General features: G+C 38.0%; 1 protein-coding gene and 1 pseudogene across 2 annotated transcripts; one reads left to right on the plus strand and one right to left on the minus strand.

Moving 5' to 3' along the window:
• Positions 1 to 950: 950 nt before the first annotated feature.
• Positions 951 to 5,152, plus strand: LOC143552310 (exportin-2 pseudogene; annotated as a pseudogene). Its single transcript, XR_013138630.1, has 2 exons — positions 951 to 3,932; positions 4,840 to 5,152. The product of XR_013138630.1 is annotated as an exportin-2 pseudogene (transcript).
• A 1,042-nt stretch (positions 5,153 to 6,194) lies between these two features.
• On the minus strand, positions 6,195 to 9,144 carry LOC143552311 (uncharacterized). Its single transcript, XM_077042566.1, has 3 exons — positions 9,063 to 9,144; positions 7,517 to 8,171; positions 6,195 to 6,839 (listed from the first exon to the last, which is right to left on the minus strand). Exons 2-3 carry the CDS (start codon positions 8,137 to 8,139, stop codon positions 6,368 to 6,370), a joined length of 1,095 nt encoding a protein of 364 aa, XP_076898681.1. The 5' UTR covers positions 8,140 to 8,171; positions 9,063 to 9,144; the 3' UTR covers positions 6,195 to 6,367.
• Positions 9,145 to 21,994: the final 12,850 nt, after the last annotated feature.

Below are 21,994 nucleotides of genomic sequence, written 5' to 3' on the forward strand. Positions count from 1 at the left end.
TATTGTTCGATTTGTTGCTTTGATTGGTCAAGCCAACATGCGTTTTGCAATGTGACAACTAATTTTTTTTTTCATCTTTTTTGACTTTTATGGTACATGATTTAAAGTTATAGGTACAACATTAGAGATAGTGATTGTACATTAAGCTGGGACCGTGAAGTCACACGTTATTTGTATTTTTGTTTTTATTGAGAAAGAATTGGATCATTCATGAGTTTCTATAGTTTTTTTTAACAAATAGAGCCACCTTTGTTATGGTTCTATTCTAATTCAATTTTCTTCTAAAAAACTATAAAAACAGACATACTATATTGAATTACTTATAACTTATTATTATTTGTTAGTATTTAAAGTATTCATTTTACAATTTTTATTAATGTAAGTGCGTTTATAGTAGATATTATATATATACTAAAAACTAAAATATGTCAGTCTCACGGTTTCTACTATTCATGAAACTATCCTCTACTTGACTGACACCTGTGTTATGACTCAGCGTTGTTTTACTGTGGCTCATCATCATCATCATCACTATAACTCAGCGTTGTTATTAACGCTATTGTTTCCACCGTTCTCTCACTAATTCATCCGGCCGCCTCCCTGTTATTTGTTGTCGGAGCCTAGGAGGTTATGCGTTTCCTCACTGTTGTTGTCATCACTTCATAGTTTTAAAAACCAAAAGTTACAAGGAAAATCAGATCATCTCGCTTTTATCATTACTCCGTATTATTTATAGTTTTACACAACTAATTCTATAAATGCTAACTAGACAGGTAATGATTCATTTTATCAAACATTATAGGTCAAATAGTTTGCATTTTTAACGTATGAGAACTTGAGAAGGATCTCTCTAAAAAATGTCTTTGGGTACGCTTTTCGGGCTTTAAAGTTTAAAGCCCACACTCTCCCATCCTATTTCAACATTTCAAAATCCCAAACACGCTGTCGTTCTCACGCACTACTTGTTCGTTCACTCTCAATACTCAAAACCCTAACAATAACAATAACAATGGAGTGGAACGAACAAACCCTAAACCTTCTTTCTGAATCCTTCCGCAACACCCTCTCACCTCTCCCTGAACCCCGCCGCCACGCCGAATCCACCCTCGCCACCCTCGCCGACGCCGTCAACTACGCCTTAGTCGTCCTCCGCCTCCTCGCCCAACCAAACCTCGACCCTCAGATCCCTCACTCCGCCGCCGTCAACTTCAAAAACCACGTCAAATCCCGCTGGATTACGTCACCATCATCGTCACACACTCCAATAACCGATCCCGAAAAGGTACAAATTAAAAACCTAATCGTCCCAGTCATGTTATCCTCCACTCCCATAATCCAAGCGCAGGTTAGCGAAGCCCTGTCAGTTATCGGTAACCACGATTTCCCCAAATTATGGCCCGAACTCCTCCCGCAGCTTAAATCGAGCCTCGAAACCGCTTTAAACTCAAATGACTTTGTTTCGGTTAACGGTATTCTCGCTACGGTTAATTCGTTGTTTAAGAAGTTTAGGTATCAGTATAAAAGTGATCCGATATTGCTAGATTTGAAATACTGTTTGGATAATTTTGCCGCGCCGTTGTTGGCGACTGTGGAAAGTTTGTTGAATAAGGTGAATGCGGCGGGTAATGATGTTGCGAGTTTGCGTTTGTTGATTGAAGGGGAAAGGTTATGTTGTAGGATATTTTACTCGTTGAATTTTTTGGATTTACCGGAGTTTTTTGAGGATAATGCGGATAAGTGGATGGGTGTTTTTAAGGGGTATCTTGCTGGGTATCCGGTTGTGGAGGCGAGTGGGGCGGATGGGCTTGCGGTTGTGGATGAGTTGAGAGCGGCGGTTTGTGAGAATATTAGTCATTATATGGAGAAGGAAGAGGAGTTGTTTCAGAGGTATTTGAGTGGGTTTGTAGAGGCGGTTTGGGGGTTACTTGTGGCGGCTTCGGAGAGTCCGAGTAGGGAGCGGTTGACGGTGACTGGGATTAAGTTTTTGACGATAGTTAGTACGAGTGTGCATCATGGTTTGTTTGCTGGAGATGAGATATTGCAGCAGATTACGCAGCGGATTGTGATTCCGAATGTGATGTTACGGGATGAGGACGAGGAGTTGTTTGAGATGAATTATGTTGAGTTTATTAGGCGGGATATGGAAGGGAGTGATTTGGATACGAGACGACGGATTGCGTGTGAGCTTCTTAAGGGTATTGCGGGGAATTATAAGGATAAGATTACACAACAGGTCTCGGCGCAGATTAACGCTTGTTTAGCGATGTTTAAACAAAACCCTGCTGCGAATTGGAAGTATAAAGATTGTGCTATTTACTTGGTTGTCTCTCTTGCAACTAAAAAGGCAGGCGGTACTTCAGTCTCGACTGATCTTGTAGACATTGGAACGTTCTTTGAATCGGAAATCGTGCCTGAGTTGAAGGGTAAAGACGTGAATGATTTGCCGATGTTGAAAGCGGGTGCGTTGAAGTTTTTTACAATGTTTCGGGCTCTGATTCCTAAATCGGCTGCCTTGTCTTATGTCGGTGATGTGGTGCGTTTTCTTACGTCGGACAATAACGTGGTTCATTCTTATGCTGCTAGCTGTATTGAAAAGCTTTTGCTTGTCAAAGATAATGGTGTACAACCAAGATATACATCAATGGACATTGGTCCGATTCTGCTAGATTTGATGACGAATCTTTTTGGGGCATTGGGGAAGCCTGAATCAGAGGAGAATCAGTATATTATGAGGTGTATTATGCGGGTTTTACAGATTGCGGATATATCTCCTGAGGTAGCTTCACCGTGCATTACCGGGCTTACAACGGTTCTAAACCGGGTTTGTCAAAACCCTAAAAATCCTGTTTTTAACCATTGTTTATTTGAGGCTATTGCTACCCTTGTTAGAAGAGCGTGTGAAAAGAACCCGTCTCTTGTTCCCGCTTTTGAAGGGTGTTTGTTACCCATCCTTCAGATGATTTTGAGTAAAGATGTATCAGAGTTCTTTCCATACGCCTTCCAGTTGTTAGCTCAACTTGTGGATTTGAACCGACCTCCGGTCCCAGATCATTACATGAAGATATTTGACGTCCTGTTAACACCTGATTTGTGGGATAAGTCTGCAAACGTCCCGGCTCTTGTTCGTTTGCTTCAATCGTTTCTGCAACAAGCTCCCAATGAGCTTAATCGGGACGGGAGATTAAGAAACGTTCTTGGAATATTCAACAAGCTCGTTAACAAACCAAGCACAGAGGAACACGGGTTTCATGTACTCAACCCAATTATTGAAAATCTTGGATATGATGTCTTGAAGGAATACATGAGTCACATCTGGTCTTCGCTGTTTACTCGCCTGCAGAACAGTAAAACACCAAGACTTGTTCGATGTCTTATTATACTCATGTCTCTCTTTCTGGTCAAGCATGGTATACAAGCTCTCGTCGACTCGATTAACTCCGTTCAGCCGAATTTGTTTCACATGATTTTGGATCAGATTTGGATACCTAATCTTAAAACCATAACCGGGTATACAGAGGTCAAGCTGAGTGCAGTTGCATCAACTAAACTACTTTGTGAATCACCTTTACTGTTGGATCCCGCTGCTGAACAGTTATGGGGTAAGCTGCTCGATAGCATTCTTACACTTCTTTCACAGCCTGAAGAACAAAGAATCGAGGATGAACCTGAAGTTCCTGATTTTGGCGAAGCGACTGGCTACCAAGCTACTTTTGTTCGTCTTCACAATGCTGGTAAAAAGGAAGAAGATCCGTTGAAGGATATTAAGGACCCGAAACACTTTTTGGTTGCTTCGTTGGCAAATCTTTCTGCTCAGTATCGTGGGAGATTCCCACCGGTTATAGCCAGATATGTTAGCCCTGCTAATCAAGCTGCACTTCTTCAGCTCTGCACCGCCTACAATCTTGCCATTGTTTGAAAACAGTCGTGTTCAGGTAACATACTTTGTTTTTATTATATGCTGTGGTTTTTACTTTTTAGTTTGTTTATTTGATATATATTTTCACATGCTTGAAGTTTGTGATTCAACATGCAAATCCAACAACAATTATACCAGTTATCGAAATTGACATATAACTTATGTTTAAAAAAAGAGTCATCCCGCTTGCCTGTTTAACTCAGATAACGATAAATACAGACCATATTGGTATAGCTGTGTAACGTTAAAGTTTTTATGTTTGAAGATTGTCGGGGTTAATAACGGGTTGAAAATGCACTATGCAACGATAAATATTTGTATATTTAGGGGTGACAAATGTGACCCATGGGTTGTATTAAAATGTATATAATGGGTTAGAATGGGTCAAACTAAAAAAAATGATTAAAACGGGTCAAAACAGGTTGACATTTCTCGAGTTTTTTTTATGGAACGTGAAAAATAGAGAACTTTTTAGTATATTTACATTTTTAGTTTTTGATTTATATTTCAAGTTATTTTTTTTATTTAATTATATTTTTTGAATTTTTTAATGAGGGTTTTTTGAAATCTCAACCCATTTGACCCATTTCAAAAACCCCTCACTAAAAAATTCAAAAGACATTTATAACTCAAAACATAAATCAAAAACTAAAAAAGTAAAAGTAATAAAAAGTTTCCTCCGCTTTCTCATTTCATATAAAATAAAACTTTTAAGAAATGCCAACCCGTTTTGACATGTTTCAATCATTTTCCTTTTTTAGTTTGACCCATTTTGACCCATTTTATACATTTTAATACAACCCAACGGGTCACATTTGCCACCACTAGTATATATAGTTATAAAAGGTTCACTAGAATATTTGCTGCAGTTGTTTTTTAGTTTAAGTGATTTGTTTTCTGATTCCCAGTGAAAATTGGTGTAGGTGGTTCATGTGTCGTTCAACATTGGAGTTTCAGCATTGGAGTCGAGTCAGTTAAGGTTGGTGGGTTCAGGCTGGTCATGGGGTGGTTCGTTTTGCGGTTCGTGTTTCATACAGTTTTGAAGATGGCTGGCTACCAGGGTGGTATTTTTCGGCAAGAGGGGTTTCCTTAGTATGTGTGTAGCAAGTTTGTGTTGTTTTTAAAGAGTCATTGAGATATAAGTGTTATTGTTCTGAACATGAAGTTGTGAAAAAGATTGATCTCATTTTGTGTCAAATATTATATACTGGGCGAATCTATTCCAAGTTTTATCATCATTAAGCCCATTTAATCAATTTGTGTTTTACATTAATATCCTATTTTCTTATGGGTGAATGATTATGATTGATTATATTAAGATTTTTTCTAGTGTACTATTGTTTAATTTGATTAGGTAATTGTTAGGCAAGAGAGTTGATAGTGATAAACTGATAATATATCTCTGAATATAGCTTCTTTAACATCTTATATTACTATCATATTTTATGTTTTTTGTAAATTGTTTAATGAGTCTTGTTATTTGCCTTAAATGCTTAAAATACCAAGATATGGAACAATTGATCTATAGTCAAGATGAAACAACATCATGATCGAGCTCGACATAGCGAGCAACTTGGGGCTCAGATCGACCAATTCATTTTTTTCATGCTCAAGCTTGATCGAGGGTCGTAGTTTTTAGTTTGGATTGACTGACCTAACATGATTATAACATAATTGGCATGAATGTATAATTATACTTTTTTATTCTTGTATACACAATACCCATTAAGTCAAACTTTATTCATCTTATATACCAAATTGTTAACTAAACATGCTAGAATGTTAGGATCCGAAAACACAATTCTTTACTTTTACTTGAAATCTTTACGCACCCGGCAGTTAAAGCAACTTATCATCACGAAGTGCCGTGTCAAATAGTGATTCTACACACGCTGCTTCAATGTATCGTTAGCGTTTGATTTAACCTTGGGGGCGAATTGTAATAATACTTTTAGCACATATTTTAGAACCCCAAACCAACAAAACTTGGACAAGAGTGAAGGCTTGCAGGTAAAAAGGTGACAAAGGTGGGGACTATGTTATCACTGGCATGGTGGATCCATGTCTTGTGTAGTGGGTAGCAAGACACACTCACAAGTCACAATCTAACATCATATACAAACTTATAATAGTTATAATAGGTCCCTTATAATTATGTTCCATGATCCTTAGTATATTATATTTTTACATCAAAATTTCATTTTTTAAACTACTCCTCTCAGTTTATCTATTTAATGGCATATACTAAACTGTAAAAACCTTTTATATATTTCAAATTAAACAAAGACCAAACTGCATTACAAGAAAAATAATAAAATTCCAAATAAACAAACTATTACATCATGGTTCACAACTAAAGATACCAAAACTATACACTGCTAGCTAGCAATTTCACAATACACCTTTGTACACTACACGTTACAATCGTCTCAAACATACCCGCAATAATAACTAGATAAACATCCAACCGACAGTCCACCCGAGAAGCAAACCCGCGCCAACAAGCCCTAACCCAACAGCAAAAGCCACAGCATACATACCTAAATCATGCTTGCAACTAGGAACATGATTAATATGTTTCTCTTGTGTTCTTTTCTTGGAAGGCAACTTTCTGCGTGTTTTTTTGCGTGGATAAGCTGGTAAAACGGGGGTGATCTTGTTGGTTTTGATTTGGTTATAAAGATTCTCGAGTTGTAGAAGATACACCCATTGCTTGTATGCGAATAATTGAGATGCTTGTTTGAATATTAGCTTCACGACATGTTCTTTCTCCTCATATGCTTGTTTTGCTGCCTTTTCTGCTTCTCGTGCTCGTGCTTGAGAGTGGCAGAGCGCTTCTAGAAGCTTCCGTTTGCTCGGATCCATCTCTGGAGTTCTAGAACTTTCGTGGACTGTACCATCACCACTCTCTGTGTTTACACCACTGGTAAGAAAACACGATAAGTAAAAAGTTAAGATTTTGAGGTCTAAATGGTGTCATATACTGCAAAGTTATATATAAAAATTAATAATAATTTGAGTGTTAGCAAGAAAACTTTAGCATAGTCATCGAAGTTTTCAAAGAAACTAAAGAGTTGTGAATTAACATTGCTAGAAAACATACACCAGCATGCATATCTGCTCATGTGGGTCATATTCATATAACCCGTATGACTTTTGCAAATCACAAACTTTTCACATGTCACACTATACGTGCCGTATACAGCAAACTTTTACGTCACACGGCCTGTATGACTTCTGACCAAACACACCACAATCACACTTGTCAGCTTCATTTTCGCCTATCATACAGCTCGTATGATTTGGAGAAACTGGAGGCCCATATAACTTATCAGTGGTGTATGGATAGCATGTCGGTGGTGTGCGTATAGCTGTGCCCATTAACATTTAAAGGCAAATGTGAACCGATGACTTTAGAAGTCAGTGTATACCTAACTAGCCTAAAATATTAGAGGTAAAAAACATTGCTAATAATCCAATTTGCATGTCACATAATGCAAACTTCAACATAGAAATCAATGTTTTCACAAAATCCATAAAGTTTGTAACTTACAACGGAAGTCAAACATGACCGGATTGACTTTAGAAGTAAAAGCATACCTAACTGGCCCTGAACTGGCATTTGGGCTAGCTGCATTCTGTTTATCTTGCGATCGATCATCACCATACGGGTCCCTCTTGAAACTTGCGTTCTGAGGCGACGGTAAATCACAATTCTCAATGAAATCATGTGACCTCTGTGCCACAAAGGATGCCAGATCATCTTTATCGGCCATTCGCCACCATGGCACCTCGTTATTCTTCTCACTCTCCATCCAATGAGGAAAACCCGAGTCCAAACTGAACTCATCGACATCTTTATTAACACAATCCATCTCCACAAACTCGTATGATTCTTCTTCTTCTTCTCCTAAACAGTCAACCTTCACAGTTGACTGACAATCCATCTCCTCCGTGTTACTTAAACCGCTTTGGTGTAAATAGTTAGGCTGCAACTGAAGCCACCATCTTGAATCTGGAGAAAGATTCGAGTACAACGAGTTGGCGGTTGGAGGGGCAAAATCGGTAACTCCATTTGTTGGAGGTCTCGTGTCGACTTGTTTAGACATTGATGATGATGATGGTGGAACACATGCTAATTTGGGAGCTCTTTTTGCATCTTCTTGGACAAAATAACGGTTTGCGGTTCGTTGCCATGCGGCTCGGGCTTCTGCTGCAGCCATTAATCTTCTATTCCATCAACAACTGATAATTCCTTAAAAAAACACATAATTTTAACAGTCAGTAAAAAAATTATTAACATAAAAAGTACAAAAGGAAAGTGAAACACGCAAATGCCTCAAATCAACAACAACCGCACCAAGTAAATCCCACTAATAGCAAAAAGCCGTTTGTAGGGTCTAGGGAGGGTGGGATGCAGGCACACTTTACGCATAACAAAAATGTACCAATAATAATGGTGAAGAGTAACATGTATTATATGCAAAATACACATGCAAAATACAACTAAAATGTAGGAGAATCTAAGCCCTTAAGACAAAGCTAAGACACAAAAGTACCATCCCCTAACCTTAATCCTACGTCTCCTCAACATTCTCATCTCTACTACCTCCATCTTGCGCGCATGTGTTTTCTTGATGACCCAACAGTGTGCCTCACATAACACAACAGGTCGGTCTAACTGCAACCTATAAAATTTGCCCTTTAATCTTTTCGGAAACCAACCACCTATCGCGTGATAATTGCTTAAGAAAACACATAATTAGTTCTGTTTCAAAAGAAAACTAAGAAACCCTATTATCACACTAAACTAATTAAACCATAAACAGCAAGATCTATAATCAGAAGAAATGACTTAACAAATAAGTGTAACAAATTATTTATTTAACTAATATTTGTAGCAAACTATTTATTTAACAAACTTTGGAGTTAACAAATATCTATAACAAACTATTGATCTAACAAACATATGTAGCAAACTATTGAGTTAACAAACATATGTAACAAACTATTGATTATGTAACAAACTAAATATTTGTAAGAAAGTATTAATTGATTTAAGTGATGAAGAACAATACTGGAAAATATCTTAAGAAGATCAGATCAAAGAGAAGAGTAAGAAGAAAGTGGATGTAAAGAATCTTACAAGCGATTGATTGGAAAAGTTGGTTGGGTCTGACTGCGAAATTATTAAGAAAGAAAGAAAGATAGATAGTGGATTGAATCTGGTAGAATTTTCATTTGTGTCCCGGTAATCAATCCCATTGATTTTACCCTTTTACTTTTTTTAATTTCTATCTTTTTTATTGGTATTTATGTTATTTGTTATTTTGGGTGGTTATTGATGTGACTCAATGGTATAACATTTATTTTACTAGTGTAGTGAAATGTAGGGGCATAAACCTTACTATCACCAATTTATACGGGAGATAAGAGGAATGACTCTAACTTGACAGGGTTCAGGTCCTGATCTCACCCGGTTTTACCGGCTTCTCGATGTCATTCCGTTTGGCAGACGTGGGGGTCGGGTTTTATTCAGGGAATCTCTCAATAGGTGGACCGCTAAGGGCTCCGTCCGTCCAAGCTCATTGTCGGCTCGGGCTACCTTTAGCCAATGGGGGCAAGGTATTCCGCGTTACTTAGTTGGTCGTTCCAAGAAAAAATTAATAATGAATGATCTGAGTTAGGTCTTGTGAGGTTATCAGTTCGGATCACGAGCTCACCCAGTTTTTGTCCCCCATGTATTACGCCAGAGAGTTCGGGTATTGTGCCGGCATAACGACTGTCAAATGATAGTTGACGGTATGGTTTTTCAGGAAAAAGCTTAAGCCAAACTCTAAAGCCAGCATGTGTCCAGTTAAAACGATATAATCTGGTCAGATTGAGACAACGAGACTCTCAAAATTAGAGAGGCTAAACATAATAAAGTAGTTCGTGGTTTTAGAAAAACAATATATGTTATTTATGTTGGATTTAATGGTCGGTTCGGGTCAAGTCAACGCAGACCAACCCGAATATGACCCGGTATGAGTTACACCGGGGGTAATGAAATATAAACTCACTTAAATGTTAATTGGGCCCGACACAATCAATTAGATGGACCGGATGATGAATTAAGGCTTTGTTTTGTTAATTGGGCTCAAGCCCAATTGGTTTAAATTGTTTAAACCCGAAAGCTTTACTATATATATATAATATATAATATTTAATATATATAGATGTAGTTCATCACCTTCATCACGTAGCAAAAAGACGGCAGCCGCTTTTCCGGCCACCGGACCTCCGGCTCCCGGTCTCCTACCTGTGCCGCCATCCTTTGACCACTGCAACCTCCATCGCCGCCCTTCTCTGGCCGTCGGTGGTCTTGCTTGCATAACCCACCAGCCGCAGCCTCCTTTTCGGTGAACCCGTTTTTCCGGCGAGGTGATTTCCGGCTATCTGGTTTTCCGGCAGCCCCTTCTCCGGCCGTCTTATTGCTGCAGCCTTGTTGCTGTTGTTGTACACTGCCAAACTCGCACCACCACCGCAGCTCACCACCACACCATCGCAGCCACCACCCGAGCGCCGCCGCCGCTGCCGATTGTGCACCGCCGCTGCCGCCACTAGCTACTCTTGTTGTGTGTTGCTTGTTGCTGCTGTGTTTTGTTGCTACTGTTGCCGTACACCACTACCGGAATAGCTCGGATCTCGTTGATTGTGTCGCCGTCTAGCAACGTTTGTTATCTCTCGGTGTCTCACCCGGTTTCGATAACCGAGGTATAAAAGCTTTAAACTTTATCTATGGTTTGATTTGTTTATTCGTGCTCGTATTTGTTGTAACCGGATCCGGGTTCGGGTTTCGGTTTATGGTTCGGTTTACTCGTTATTGTCCGTTGCGTTTTTAGTTCGTTTATACATACATATATTAATATTGATTAATATTTATCGAAACGAAATAATATACTAAAACGGGTTAAAATAGTTTGACCGTTTTCGTTCCGAACTACCGTTGAAACCCAACAGTGGTATCAGAGCCGCGGTTACAACGTACGAGTCGATCCCGGTTCGTTAAACCGGATCTACATCTTAAACTTTAAATCGTTTAAAGTTTAGATCTAGATTTTTTCCGGGTGATTTTGGATTTGGTTAAAGTTTTGTTTATTTTATTTGACCAAGTCAAAACGACCCGAAATTTTATTTATTTTGAATATGTAAATCCGGCCCCGACCTATGTGTTTGTTTGGCTGTGTTTGGTGTTTGAGCTTGTTTTGGCCATATGGTTGGTTCAAAAGTTGTAAAAAGGTTATTATTTATTTTTCGGTTTTCTTTTGGCCATAAAGATGGTTCAAATTTGTAATATGGCAAATAAATGTTAGTTTATAAATTTGTAATTAAGAAGACGCGAAGATAACCGAGGACGAGCTCAAGGATTTCTTGGAGTTAGCGGGAGTTCAGGCAAGATGACGGGATGCGCGAAGAAGTCCATCCTTGTGGTTGTTTTGTGTTGTGAACCCCTTGACCCGATCGATCTCCCTAATTGGCTCTAGCGAGACCGATCACCTTTTGGCCATAAGGATTTACATATTATTATTATTATTATTTGCTATTGTGATTGTTTGGATTGATTATAACAGGATTATAATATCACCGATCTAATACCAAATAAATTTGAAAATAATCATTTCATTAACCGATTTTGTTTTGCAAATTAAAAACGTTTTGATTTCCAAAACTAATAACTTAATAGATTTTCTATTAACTTAAAATTGGTTAGTCATATCGCGACAAAATTAGTTTTTAATAGGTTATTTAAAACTAAGTGTCCTGAGAGATGAAAGGGTTCATCTATTCGTCCCGGTAATAAATACAGTAAAATTTGACTTTTACTCTATTTGGTAATTTTAAAATTAACCCCAATTTAAAACTAATAGTTTATGTGAATCCTACTACAAGTCACACTTGAGGCATACTGCGAAATTTCGAGTGTTTGGAGCTACAGCACCGCACTTGTTTTCTAGCCTATCCCATCAAGGTGAAAACGCTTCGTTGACACATCCGGCCCTTTCACACGTCACGGTACTAGGACAACTATTACTTACTCTCCCGTTACGTGCTAAAGTTGTCTGGAGACTTAAAGTGGACAAAGATGAGGCTAAACATATCTATACAGACAATCGTTATCTCTATAGACCTCATAACCGAGAGTTGTGCTCTATTTACAATTGGCAATCGTTGTCAGTCTGCCTAACCACTTATTAATGTTGTGTGCTACAACTGCCTTTAATAACTGGAAGCCAGATTCTCATACTCCTAATTAATTAATGTTATTAGGTCATTAATAATAATAATAATACTACAACATCGAAAATACTAATTAAATTTACTTTTGCATAATTAATCAGATGTCGTCAAACGAAATTTCACCCTACGCCCTTAAGACTGTCCTTGAGAAGGATAAACTGAACGGTACCAACTTCATCGAATGGCACCGCAACTTGACACTTGTTCTCACCATGGCAAAACGCATGTATGTTCTCGATGGACCTGTTCCAACCGAGCCTGAAAACAACACAGCCGCTGCTCGAAAAGTTCTTGAGAAGCATAAAGATGACTCGGCTGATGTCTCCTGCATTATGCTAGCCACCATGACTTCTGAGCTTGCTAAAGGCTTGGAAGACTTTGGTGCTTATGAGATGCTTGAGCAACTCAAGGGCATGTTCCAGAAACAAGCCCGTCAAGAACGTTTCGACACCATGAAACAACTCATTAGTTGCAAGATGGCAGAAGGGTCTCCCGTCAGTGCGCATGTTCTTAAGATGAAGGGGCACATCGATCAGCTTAAGAAACTTGATTATCCCCTGCCCGATGAGATGGCAGCTGATTTCATTCTCAAATCTCTCCCCAACTCTTACGACCAGTTCGTAATGAATTTCAACATGAATGGTTGGGTAAAGACAGTGCCGGAGCTTCACAACATGCTCAAGACGGCTGAGATAAACATTCCTTCTAGGACCAGTCAAGTTCTGATGATCCGATCTGCTGGTGTCAAGAAGCCTAATCCCAAGAACCGGGGTTATAAGGGTAAAGGCAAGAAGAATGTTACCATTGCTGCCCCTCGTACCACAAATGCTAACAAAGGGGTTCCAAAGATACCGTCGCCGCCCCCTGAGGAGCGCCAGTGCTACCGATGCAACCAAATGGGACACTGGATGCGAAACTCTCCCGAATACCTTGCTGAGATCAAGATGATGAGAGCCAATGGTGAAGGCTCTTCTCGAGGTATTTCCAGATACGTTATTAAACTTTTCACTGTCTCTAGCAAAACATGGGTATTTGATACCGGATGTGGTTTGCACATCGTTAATGTCTTGCGGGAGCCTGAGAAGTGGAGGAAACTGAATAAATGCAACATGGAACTCATCGTTGGAGATGAGAAGAGAGTACCAGTTTTGGCAACTGGAGTATTTCATATTACTTGTCCATCTAGCCTAGTTTTTCTTTTGAATAATTATTTGTATGCTCCTTGTTGGACCAGCAACATCGTTTCAGTTTCTTTACCATTTGAACAAGGTTTTAAGTACGTGTTTTAATGGCATAGCTATTTCTGCTTACTTAAATGACATCTTTTATTTTGAGACTAAACCTTGAAATGATATATATAAGATTGATGTTCAAACTAATAATAACGTATATATAATCTTTCAAAAACGTATCAGATCTGGCATCAATGATACATTTCTATGGCATTGCCGACTTGGCCCCATAAGCAAGACAAGAGTTAAAAGACTCCAATTCGAAGGGATTCTTGAATCCACAGGACCAGACACTTTTGACAGTTATGAGTCTTGCTTAGCTGGCAAACTCGCCAAAGACTCATTCACTCATAAAAGTGAACGAGAAAGAGATCTGTTAGGACTCACACATACTGATGTATGTGGACCTTTCAGAACCATGCCTAGAAACCATGAAAGATACTTTGTTTCTTTTATCGACGATTATTGTCGAGATGCTTATCTCAGCTCAGAGTTCATCAGTCATCTAAAAGAGTGTGGAATTGTTTCACAGCTCACTCCACCTGGCACACCCCAACATAATGGCATGAGCTAGAGGAGGAATCGAACCTTGCTAAACATGGTTCGAACGATGATATGTAGAACTAACTTGCCTCACTCCTTTTGGAGTTTCGCCCTTATAACCGCCTCCCGCATTCGTCAAATACTACCACCAAAGCGGTTATTACTTCTTTCATTCTGATACAAATATGATTTCTATCAAGAGGAAAGACCAATTCATCGAGAAAGAATTTCTCGATCGAGGAACTGGAGATAACATTGTCGATCTTGAAGAAATTCAAGAACCACAATCAACCGCTGAGGAAGTTGGAGCGTCTGATCAACAAGTTGTTGCTAATACATCAAACATGAACACGAGCGTTCGCAGAAGTAGTAGGACTCCCGTACCAAACTCTAGATACTTATTGCATCTAGATGGTCCCAGACTCTTATTAGTAGCCGAGTCTGGCGACAAAGCTACTAACTATATATCTGCAATCTTGGATCCAGAATCCGAGAAACGGCGAGATGCCGTGAACGCGGAGATGCAATCTATTCATGACAATCAAGTCTAGAACTTGATTGAGCAACCCCCCGAAGGTCGGACAATAGGGAGCAAGTGAATTTTAAGCAAGCATCTCGAAGCTGGAATCTTCACTTTGATGAGAAAATCAAAGAGTTTGGTTTTATCAAAAATGAAGACGAGCCTTGTGTTTACATAAAAGCTAGTGGGAGCACTATATCATTCCTCATCTTGTATGCGGATGATATACTGATCATTGGAAACAACATTCCTATGCTTAAGGGGGTTAAGCACTGGTTGGAATCTTGTTTTGCAATGAAAGGTCTTAGAGAAGCCGCATATATTCTGGGAATAGAAGATCTACCGAGATAGATCTAAGCGACTTCTAGGGCTAAGTCATAGTACATACATAAGCAAAGTCATGACACGCTTCTCAATGGACAACTACAAGATAGAAGCTGTTCCATTGCTAAAAGAACCGTTTTAGCAAATCGCAATCTCCGACAACGGACATTGAAACAAAGCACATGCAAGCAATTCCATATGCTTCAGCGATTGGCTCTGTCATGTATGCTATATTATGCACTAGACCTGACGTCTCGTAAGCGTGTTTGGAGGAGTGGAAAAGGAGCTCACTGTAAGGTGTTACACTGATGCTAACTTCCAGAATGACCGAGATGTATCTCGCTCATAATCTGCTTGGATGAAAAAATTCATAGCCAACCTCGATCTGGTTCCATGTTTAGGAAAAGGATCGACGTAATATGTGATAACACATATGCTATTGCTCAAGCCAAAGAGCCCAATTATCATCACATGGCCAAGCACATTTTTAGTTCCACTATGTACGATAATTACTGGAACATAAAGACACCGTGATAAGCAAAGTAGACACAAATCAAAAACTAACTGACTTGTTCACTAAGCTAATTACTCAGGACAAGCATAGAGATGCTATCGGGCTTAGACTTGTTAGTGATTTATTTTGATTTAGTATTTGGATGTATGAACGTTTAATCAGTTGTACTTCTCTCTTCACTTTTGATTTAATGGTTAAATGCAAACGTTGAATAATACAAACTGTGTTCATTTTAATACGTTTAATCCGTGAATATTGTATTCTAAATTATCCGTAGTCGGTCAGACTCGTGGGAACGATTCTGAATTAAGACTATTCTGACTTTGGACTCAAGCAGTTGACTTCCAAACTCACATACCTCATTATGAATGACGTTGGATGTAACTCGCATCAAATCATCTTCATGGATCTTGATCATAATATGTTTTGATAATAGTATGCTCATTTTGTATCCTTAGACCTGAGATACATATTGGAACTTTCGTTTACCGAGGAATATTCTTTGATTATGTTAACCGCTGTTGCGTAACTGCCAGCCATAAAGGCATTGATTGGGAATGTTCTGGAGTTCAGTGGGAGTTGTATGTAGTCAAGATGGGATTATGTACTCTTACATTAAAATGTAACGGTTAGACATATTGGCGCCCTTGTTGATTCAAACTGGTAAAGTGTGAGGCCTCACCCAAACTTACTGTGTGTTTGATTGGACCACTTTGACTCTATATCGAGAACTACAATAATTGAACACTATATGAGATTGATTTGATCCATGTCTCATTGTTCAATTGATGTCTTATACAGAAAGGATAGATGACAACGATTACTATAAATTCATTATCTTGCAATAAGGTATTCTAAGATACTTTGGTTATGAATTTAAAAATGTCATATTTGGTTGGGGACAGCTATGTGTAGCTAGAACGCCTCTAGCTGTTAGCGTTGTGATACTTGACCCAAATCCGTCCAAGTGGGAGACTGTTGGATTTAATGGTCGGTTCGGGTCAAGTCAACGCGGACCGACCCGAATATGACCCTGTATGAGTTACACCGGGGGTAACGAAATATAAACCCACTTAAATGTTAATTGGGTCCGATACAATCAATTAGATGGACCAGATGATGAATTAAGGCTTTGTTTTGTTAATTGGGCTCAAGCCCAATTGGTTTAAATTGTTTAAACCCGAAAGCTTTACTATATATATATAATATATAATATTTAATATATATAGATGTAGTTCATCACCTTCATCACGTAGCAAAAAGACGGCAGCCGCTTTTCCGGCCACCGGACCTCCGGCTCCCGGTCTCCTACCTGTGCCGCCATCCTTTGACCACTGCAACCACCATCGCCGCCCTTCTCTGGCCGTCGGTGGTCTTGCTTGCATAACCCACCAGCCGCAGCCTCCTTTTCGGTGAACCCGTTTTTCCGGCGAGGTGATTTCCGGCTATCTGGTTTTCCGGCAGCCCCTTCTCCGGCCGTCTTATTGCTGCAGCCTTGTTGCTGTTGTTGTACACTGCCAATCTCGCACCACCACCGCAGCTCACCACCACACCATCGCAGCCACCACCCGAGCGCCGCCGCCGCTGCCGATTGTGCACCGCCGCTGCCGCCACTAGCTACTCTTGTTGTGTGTTGCTTGTTGCTGCTGTGTTTTGTTGCTACTGTTGCCGTACACCACTACCGGAATAGCTCGGATCTCGTTGATTGTGTCGCCGTCTAGCAAAGTTTGTTATTTCTCGGTGTCTCACCCGGTTTCGATAACCGAGGTATAAAAGCTTTAAACTTTATCTATGGTTTGATTTGTTTATTCGTGCTCGTATTTGTTGTAACCGGATCCAGGTCGGGTTTCGGTTTATGGTTTGGTTTACTCGTTATTGTCCGCTGCGTTTTTAGTTCGTTTATACATACATATATTAATATTGATTAATATTTATCGAAACAAAATAATATACTAAAACGGGTTAAAATAGTTTGACCGTTTTCGTTCCGAACCCAACAATTTATTTATTATATTTGTTTTCTTTTTCTTTTACTCTAGTGACACGATGTCGTTGTTTGTTCTTTTTCCGTACACTTAATAATAAACAAGCCGGCATGACCCCATAGGGTCACCAATAAATTATGAAACTTTTACTGTGTTGGGCTTGTCGTTTAATCTTGCTGTGAGTTGTGTGAGTATTGATAAATTGAAATAAACTTTTATTTAATGATTAACATGACCTAGATTACTTTGTAAACAATAACATGCTAAATAAATGCTACAATATAATTATACTGTTTGAGTGTGTGACATTAAAGTGGGCTACACTTTTTTGTTTGTTTTATTAGATTTTTAAAAGTGGCTTATGGTTATAACTTATAAGACTCTCTACATAGCATCACCCCTTGCTCTATCTGTGGCCTAGGTGGCAGCCGCATGTGGGAGGGGCAGTGTATCTTTCGAGTTTCGTTCGCGGCTATGTGTAAACTATGCGTGTCTTAATTTCTTTTCTTCTCACACAATTAATATTAGATTATTAATATAATATATATGTATAATGTGAGAAGAGTAAGTATGATAATGGTTGAAGGTAAAAACGTGTTTAAGTACAAGAAACTAATATGGCATGCTAATTAAACATGTATGTTGGATGAATAAGTTGTAACGTTAATAGATAATCCAACCTTACAAGAATAGCCAATTAAGTGTAACTTTTGATCAAAATATCCATAGGCACGTGATATTGTGGTAACATGTGAGGTGGACCATGGGTTTGTAGACTTGTAGCCTAGTAAGGATAAGAATTATAACTTTGCACAAATACTATTGGATTGTTTGGTTTTAAGTTTCTTGTTCTTGACCTTTTAAAAGCCTTAAAAGCCAATTGTCTCTATTATGGCTCGGGTCAGATTAAATTGTACATGGACCATGTAACGTTTGTAGTGTGACAGGTTTCAGCAATTTTGAAAATTATAACCCACTTAGCGAAAATTGACCGATTGACAACTCAAGTTATTTCTCTAATGCCACATTATGTTAGTCATTTACATTGTGTTATTGGGTTCTTATTTATCAAAGTTGATTATGTGTATTAGTGTAGCCCGTAATTTAAAGGTTTAAAGATGCAATCGTTGAAGTAGTTTAAATTATGATATACTGTTATTGTTTATATTTTTCAAGGATAAAGTGTATGAAAACGAAATAATCTTCCCATACTTGGATGGTTGTATGTGATTAGTTTTTAAACTCATCATTTAATTTAATGTAACAAAGTGTAATTAATTATCATTTAATGTAACAATTTCTTTTAACATTACATAACCATGGTTTTTTTGCTTGAAAAATAAAAGCCTTTGATGGCCTTGAATGAGAAGATTTTCTCGTCAATACAGAAAGACTACACATTCTATAGAATTTGACTTTTATTTTAAAGTGCATATATCAGTATATGTAACGTTAAGCTTGTAACGTTAAGCGATATAATTGAGTTTATTATATGCTATGATAAGTTATAACTTTATTATAAATTATTGTAATTATGATTAAGAAGAGAGATGATATTAATCATAGTAAAATAAGTAGTGAATATAAGTTTTTTTTTCAAGTTTTTGTTATATATCGTCTTTTGTTTGTTTAATTTATTGTTAACATCAACCGAGAATTGTCGTATAGGATATTTCTTGGACGGTATATCTTTTGACTTTGTGGGTAGCAAATATATTATTTGTTGAAATTTGTTTAATTTGTGAAAAAAAATAGATTTATTACATGTTATAACAAGTCATTTATACCAAATGATGATGATAATGCGTCATAACTTCAAGTTATTAGTTAGAAACTCTAACTGTGTTCTCGAGTTTCACTTATGAGGAGAAAGGAAAGAAAATGAAGGGAAAAAAAATAGACAAAGCGCGTCTCTGAGTTTTTTATGAAGAGAAAGATAGTTTTGGTGTGTTCTAAAGATTCATTTAACAGAAGAAATGAAAAGTAAATAGTGTGTTTTAAAGATTAAAATAGGATGGATAATTTTCCTTCTAATTTGGAAGGAATTGAAAGAAAAAAGAAGAGAAAGGAAAGGAAAATGATTCTTTTCCTTTCCTATCTTGAGTTAAACGAACTCGGAAACACAGAGATAGTTTATTACATATTTATCAGTTTATTTCTTCTAAGTGAACAAATTTTAAATAGTTAGTATTTATTGCAAAAACAACATTACATGATTAGTCAATAGTTTCTTTTATAACTCGGAACAGTTATCAAATAATGTTTGTTTAAAATTTGTCTTAGTTTTTTTTATTTAGACTTTAAGTAATATTAAGCTGAGAGACAATTATTGAAAGGAGAAAAAGATAAACTAAACCACCGGTGGCCCATCAGAATCTTAATTATAGGTGAAAGTGTGATTGTGAAACAAACAAAAACAACAAAAGATTTTGAATACCCTAAAGTGCTATTGTACCGGCAATTTAGCAAGGGCCTAAAACACAGTTATATAAAATATTTTGTGTGTAATGTTTTCATAATTGGATTTAAAGGGGCCGTATGAGTGTATGACTATTTCGTTAATTAAATTGATAGCATCCATATCAACAAAATTTCACAAACTATCACATAAGCAATGTTATGATTTAAAAATGAAAATGTGAGAAGAAAAATTAGAAATAGAAAGAAAGATATTAAAGTGTAGCACAAAGGCAATGACACAATCTCCGTTCACTTTGTCTATTTATGTAAAAGAAACGAGAGATGAAGAAGAAATGAAAGATTGAAGCACTAGTGAAGATTTTATAAGCACGAATGCATAACATGAATCAATGTTGAATTCTCTGATTTCTTGTAATAATTTATCATTTATTATATTTTAAACAAGTTAAATATCGAATTGAAATCAACGCTTAGTACTGAAGTAGTGTGTAGTATCTAAAGTTAAACCGAGTATATTTTCATTTTCTTGAGACACGCAAATACAATTTCTCATTGTGTAACTTTCTTATTACATGTCAATAAATAAATGGAATCGTATCACATATCTGATCTCTCCTAAGTAACCACTTGATCAAAAACTTGTCATTTTTGGCAAATTTTATATAATATGAGATCAAACGTAACACAAATCAATCCATTTAGAAGTAAGCCACCTCTTATGATCATGAAAGAATTGAAGTAGCATCAACAAAAATTTGTTTAGTCAAAATACTAAAACAAGAATAAACTATTAACAAAATATATGTTACCCTAAACCGTTGCATCTAGAGATGTTCAAAACGGTTTGGGACTAGGAACCGGAACCGGTTCCTAACCGGTTCCTATATTCAAAACCACCTTTTAAACCGGTTCCAGGCTCGAACCGGTTAGGGAACCGAACCGGTTCTCCCACCCTCGGACCCCTAACCTATCTAACCGGTTCTTACCGGTTCCTAACCCGGTTCCTGTACCGTAACCGGTCAAAAAAACGGCTATTTTTGACCCCAACGGTCAAAAAACGGCCAAAAAAAACGGTTAGGAACCGGTTCCGGTTCGGTTCCGGTTTCTACCCGCCCCCACTCAGAAATGCAAGAACCGGTCACGGATCATCGGGTTGAATCAGATAGGGTCCGGTTCCTACAAAAAACGGGTAGGAACCGGTTCGGGTCCGGTTCGGTTCCAGGAACCGGTTTTGTTGATCATCTCTAGTTGCATCTCATTCACATCTAAAATTCTACTGTAGAAACAAGATTGATATTGGTGCAATCGCCCATTTGAGTCGCAATTTTCCACTTCAAATGAAGGTTTGTTTGTTTTTGACCGCTTTTTATCATGGATTTGCGGGCTTTGTACATGGCACGAGAAGAAAATGAGAGTATTGACCATTTATATGGTTGATTTGTGGGCTCTATACATGATGCATATGGAAATAAAAAGCTGGTTGTGACATTCTAAGCAAATCTTACAGTGTTCGTCTACATGAGAGATATTAGATCGTAAGTAATGGCCGTCTTCGAAGTACCACTAACGCGTTTTTGGTGCTGACAATGGATAATTAAAAAGTTTGTTTATTTATTAGTGAACTTCTTGAAATTAATCTCCACTCCTGGAATCAAAACATAATGTGATCGATATTGTTGATCAAGAGGTGTTTTGAACAATATGTTTTTATCTTGTTGAGAATAACTCGACTGACCCGAACACAGTGGTCCAGTTCATCGATTACCTCTTCAGATCTGGGCGTTGCGCCAGGGCAGGTTGGTAAAATATGGGCAATGGCAAAACCCAAGCGTTATCAGTAGCAAGGTTGAGGCGGTAAGACGACGGGGAATCGGCCGGTTTTAGTCATTTGTGTTATTATACCGGAACTAAAGCCAAAATACAAAAAAATAAAAAAAATTTGAGGTGGACCAATTGGCATCAGCCGGCAAAACTCCGTCATTGGTAAAACCCTACCGTTGTCAATCTCGGGCGTTGAGACGTGAGTCTACGCAGATTTGGTTGGTTTCTGTCACGTTTGTTACGGTATCGGAACCAAAACAACAAAATCGGCATTCGGTCGGTTTTAGGTACGTTTGTTACGGTACTGGAACTAAAACAAAACAAAATTGATAATCGGTTGGTTTTCGTTACGGACCAAAACTAAAACAAACCAAAAAGGACCAATAAGTGTTCGACTGGTTTTCGTTACGTTTGGTACGGATCGAAACTAAAACAAAC

This window comes from Bidens hawaiensis, unplaced genomic scaffold (assembly GCF_021521415.1).
Source record: "Bidens hawaiensis isolate Kalapana, Puna unplaced genomic scaffold, B.hawaiensis_p1.1 tig00016838_1, whole genome shotgun sequence".
Lineage (NCBI taxonomy): Eukaryota > Viridiplantae > Streptophyta > Magnoliopsida > Asterales > Asteraceae > Bidens > Bidens hawaiensis.

Bases quoted from the DNA above. Each gene is read 5' to 3' on its own strand.
- LOC143552311 (XM_077042566.1), bottom strand. From the start codon at position 8,139: ATGGCTGCAGCAGAAGCCCGAGCCGCATGGCAACGAACCGCAAACCGT. The intron at 6,840-7,516 runs GTATGCTTTTAC...TTTTCTTACCAG, and splicing joins GCCAGTTCAGGGCCAGTTAG to TGGTGTAAACACAGAGAGTG.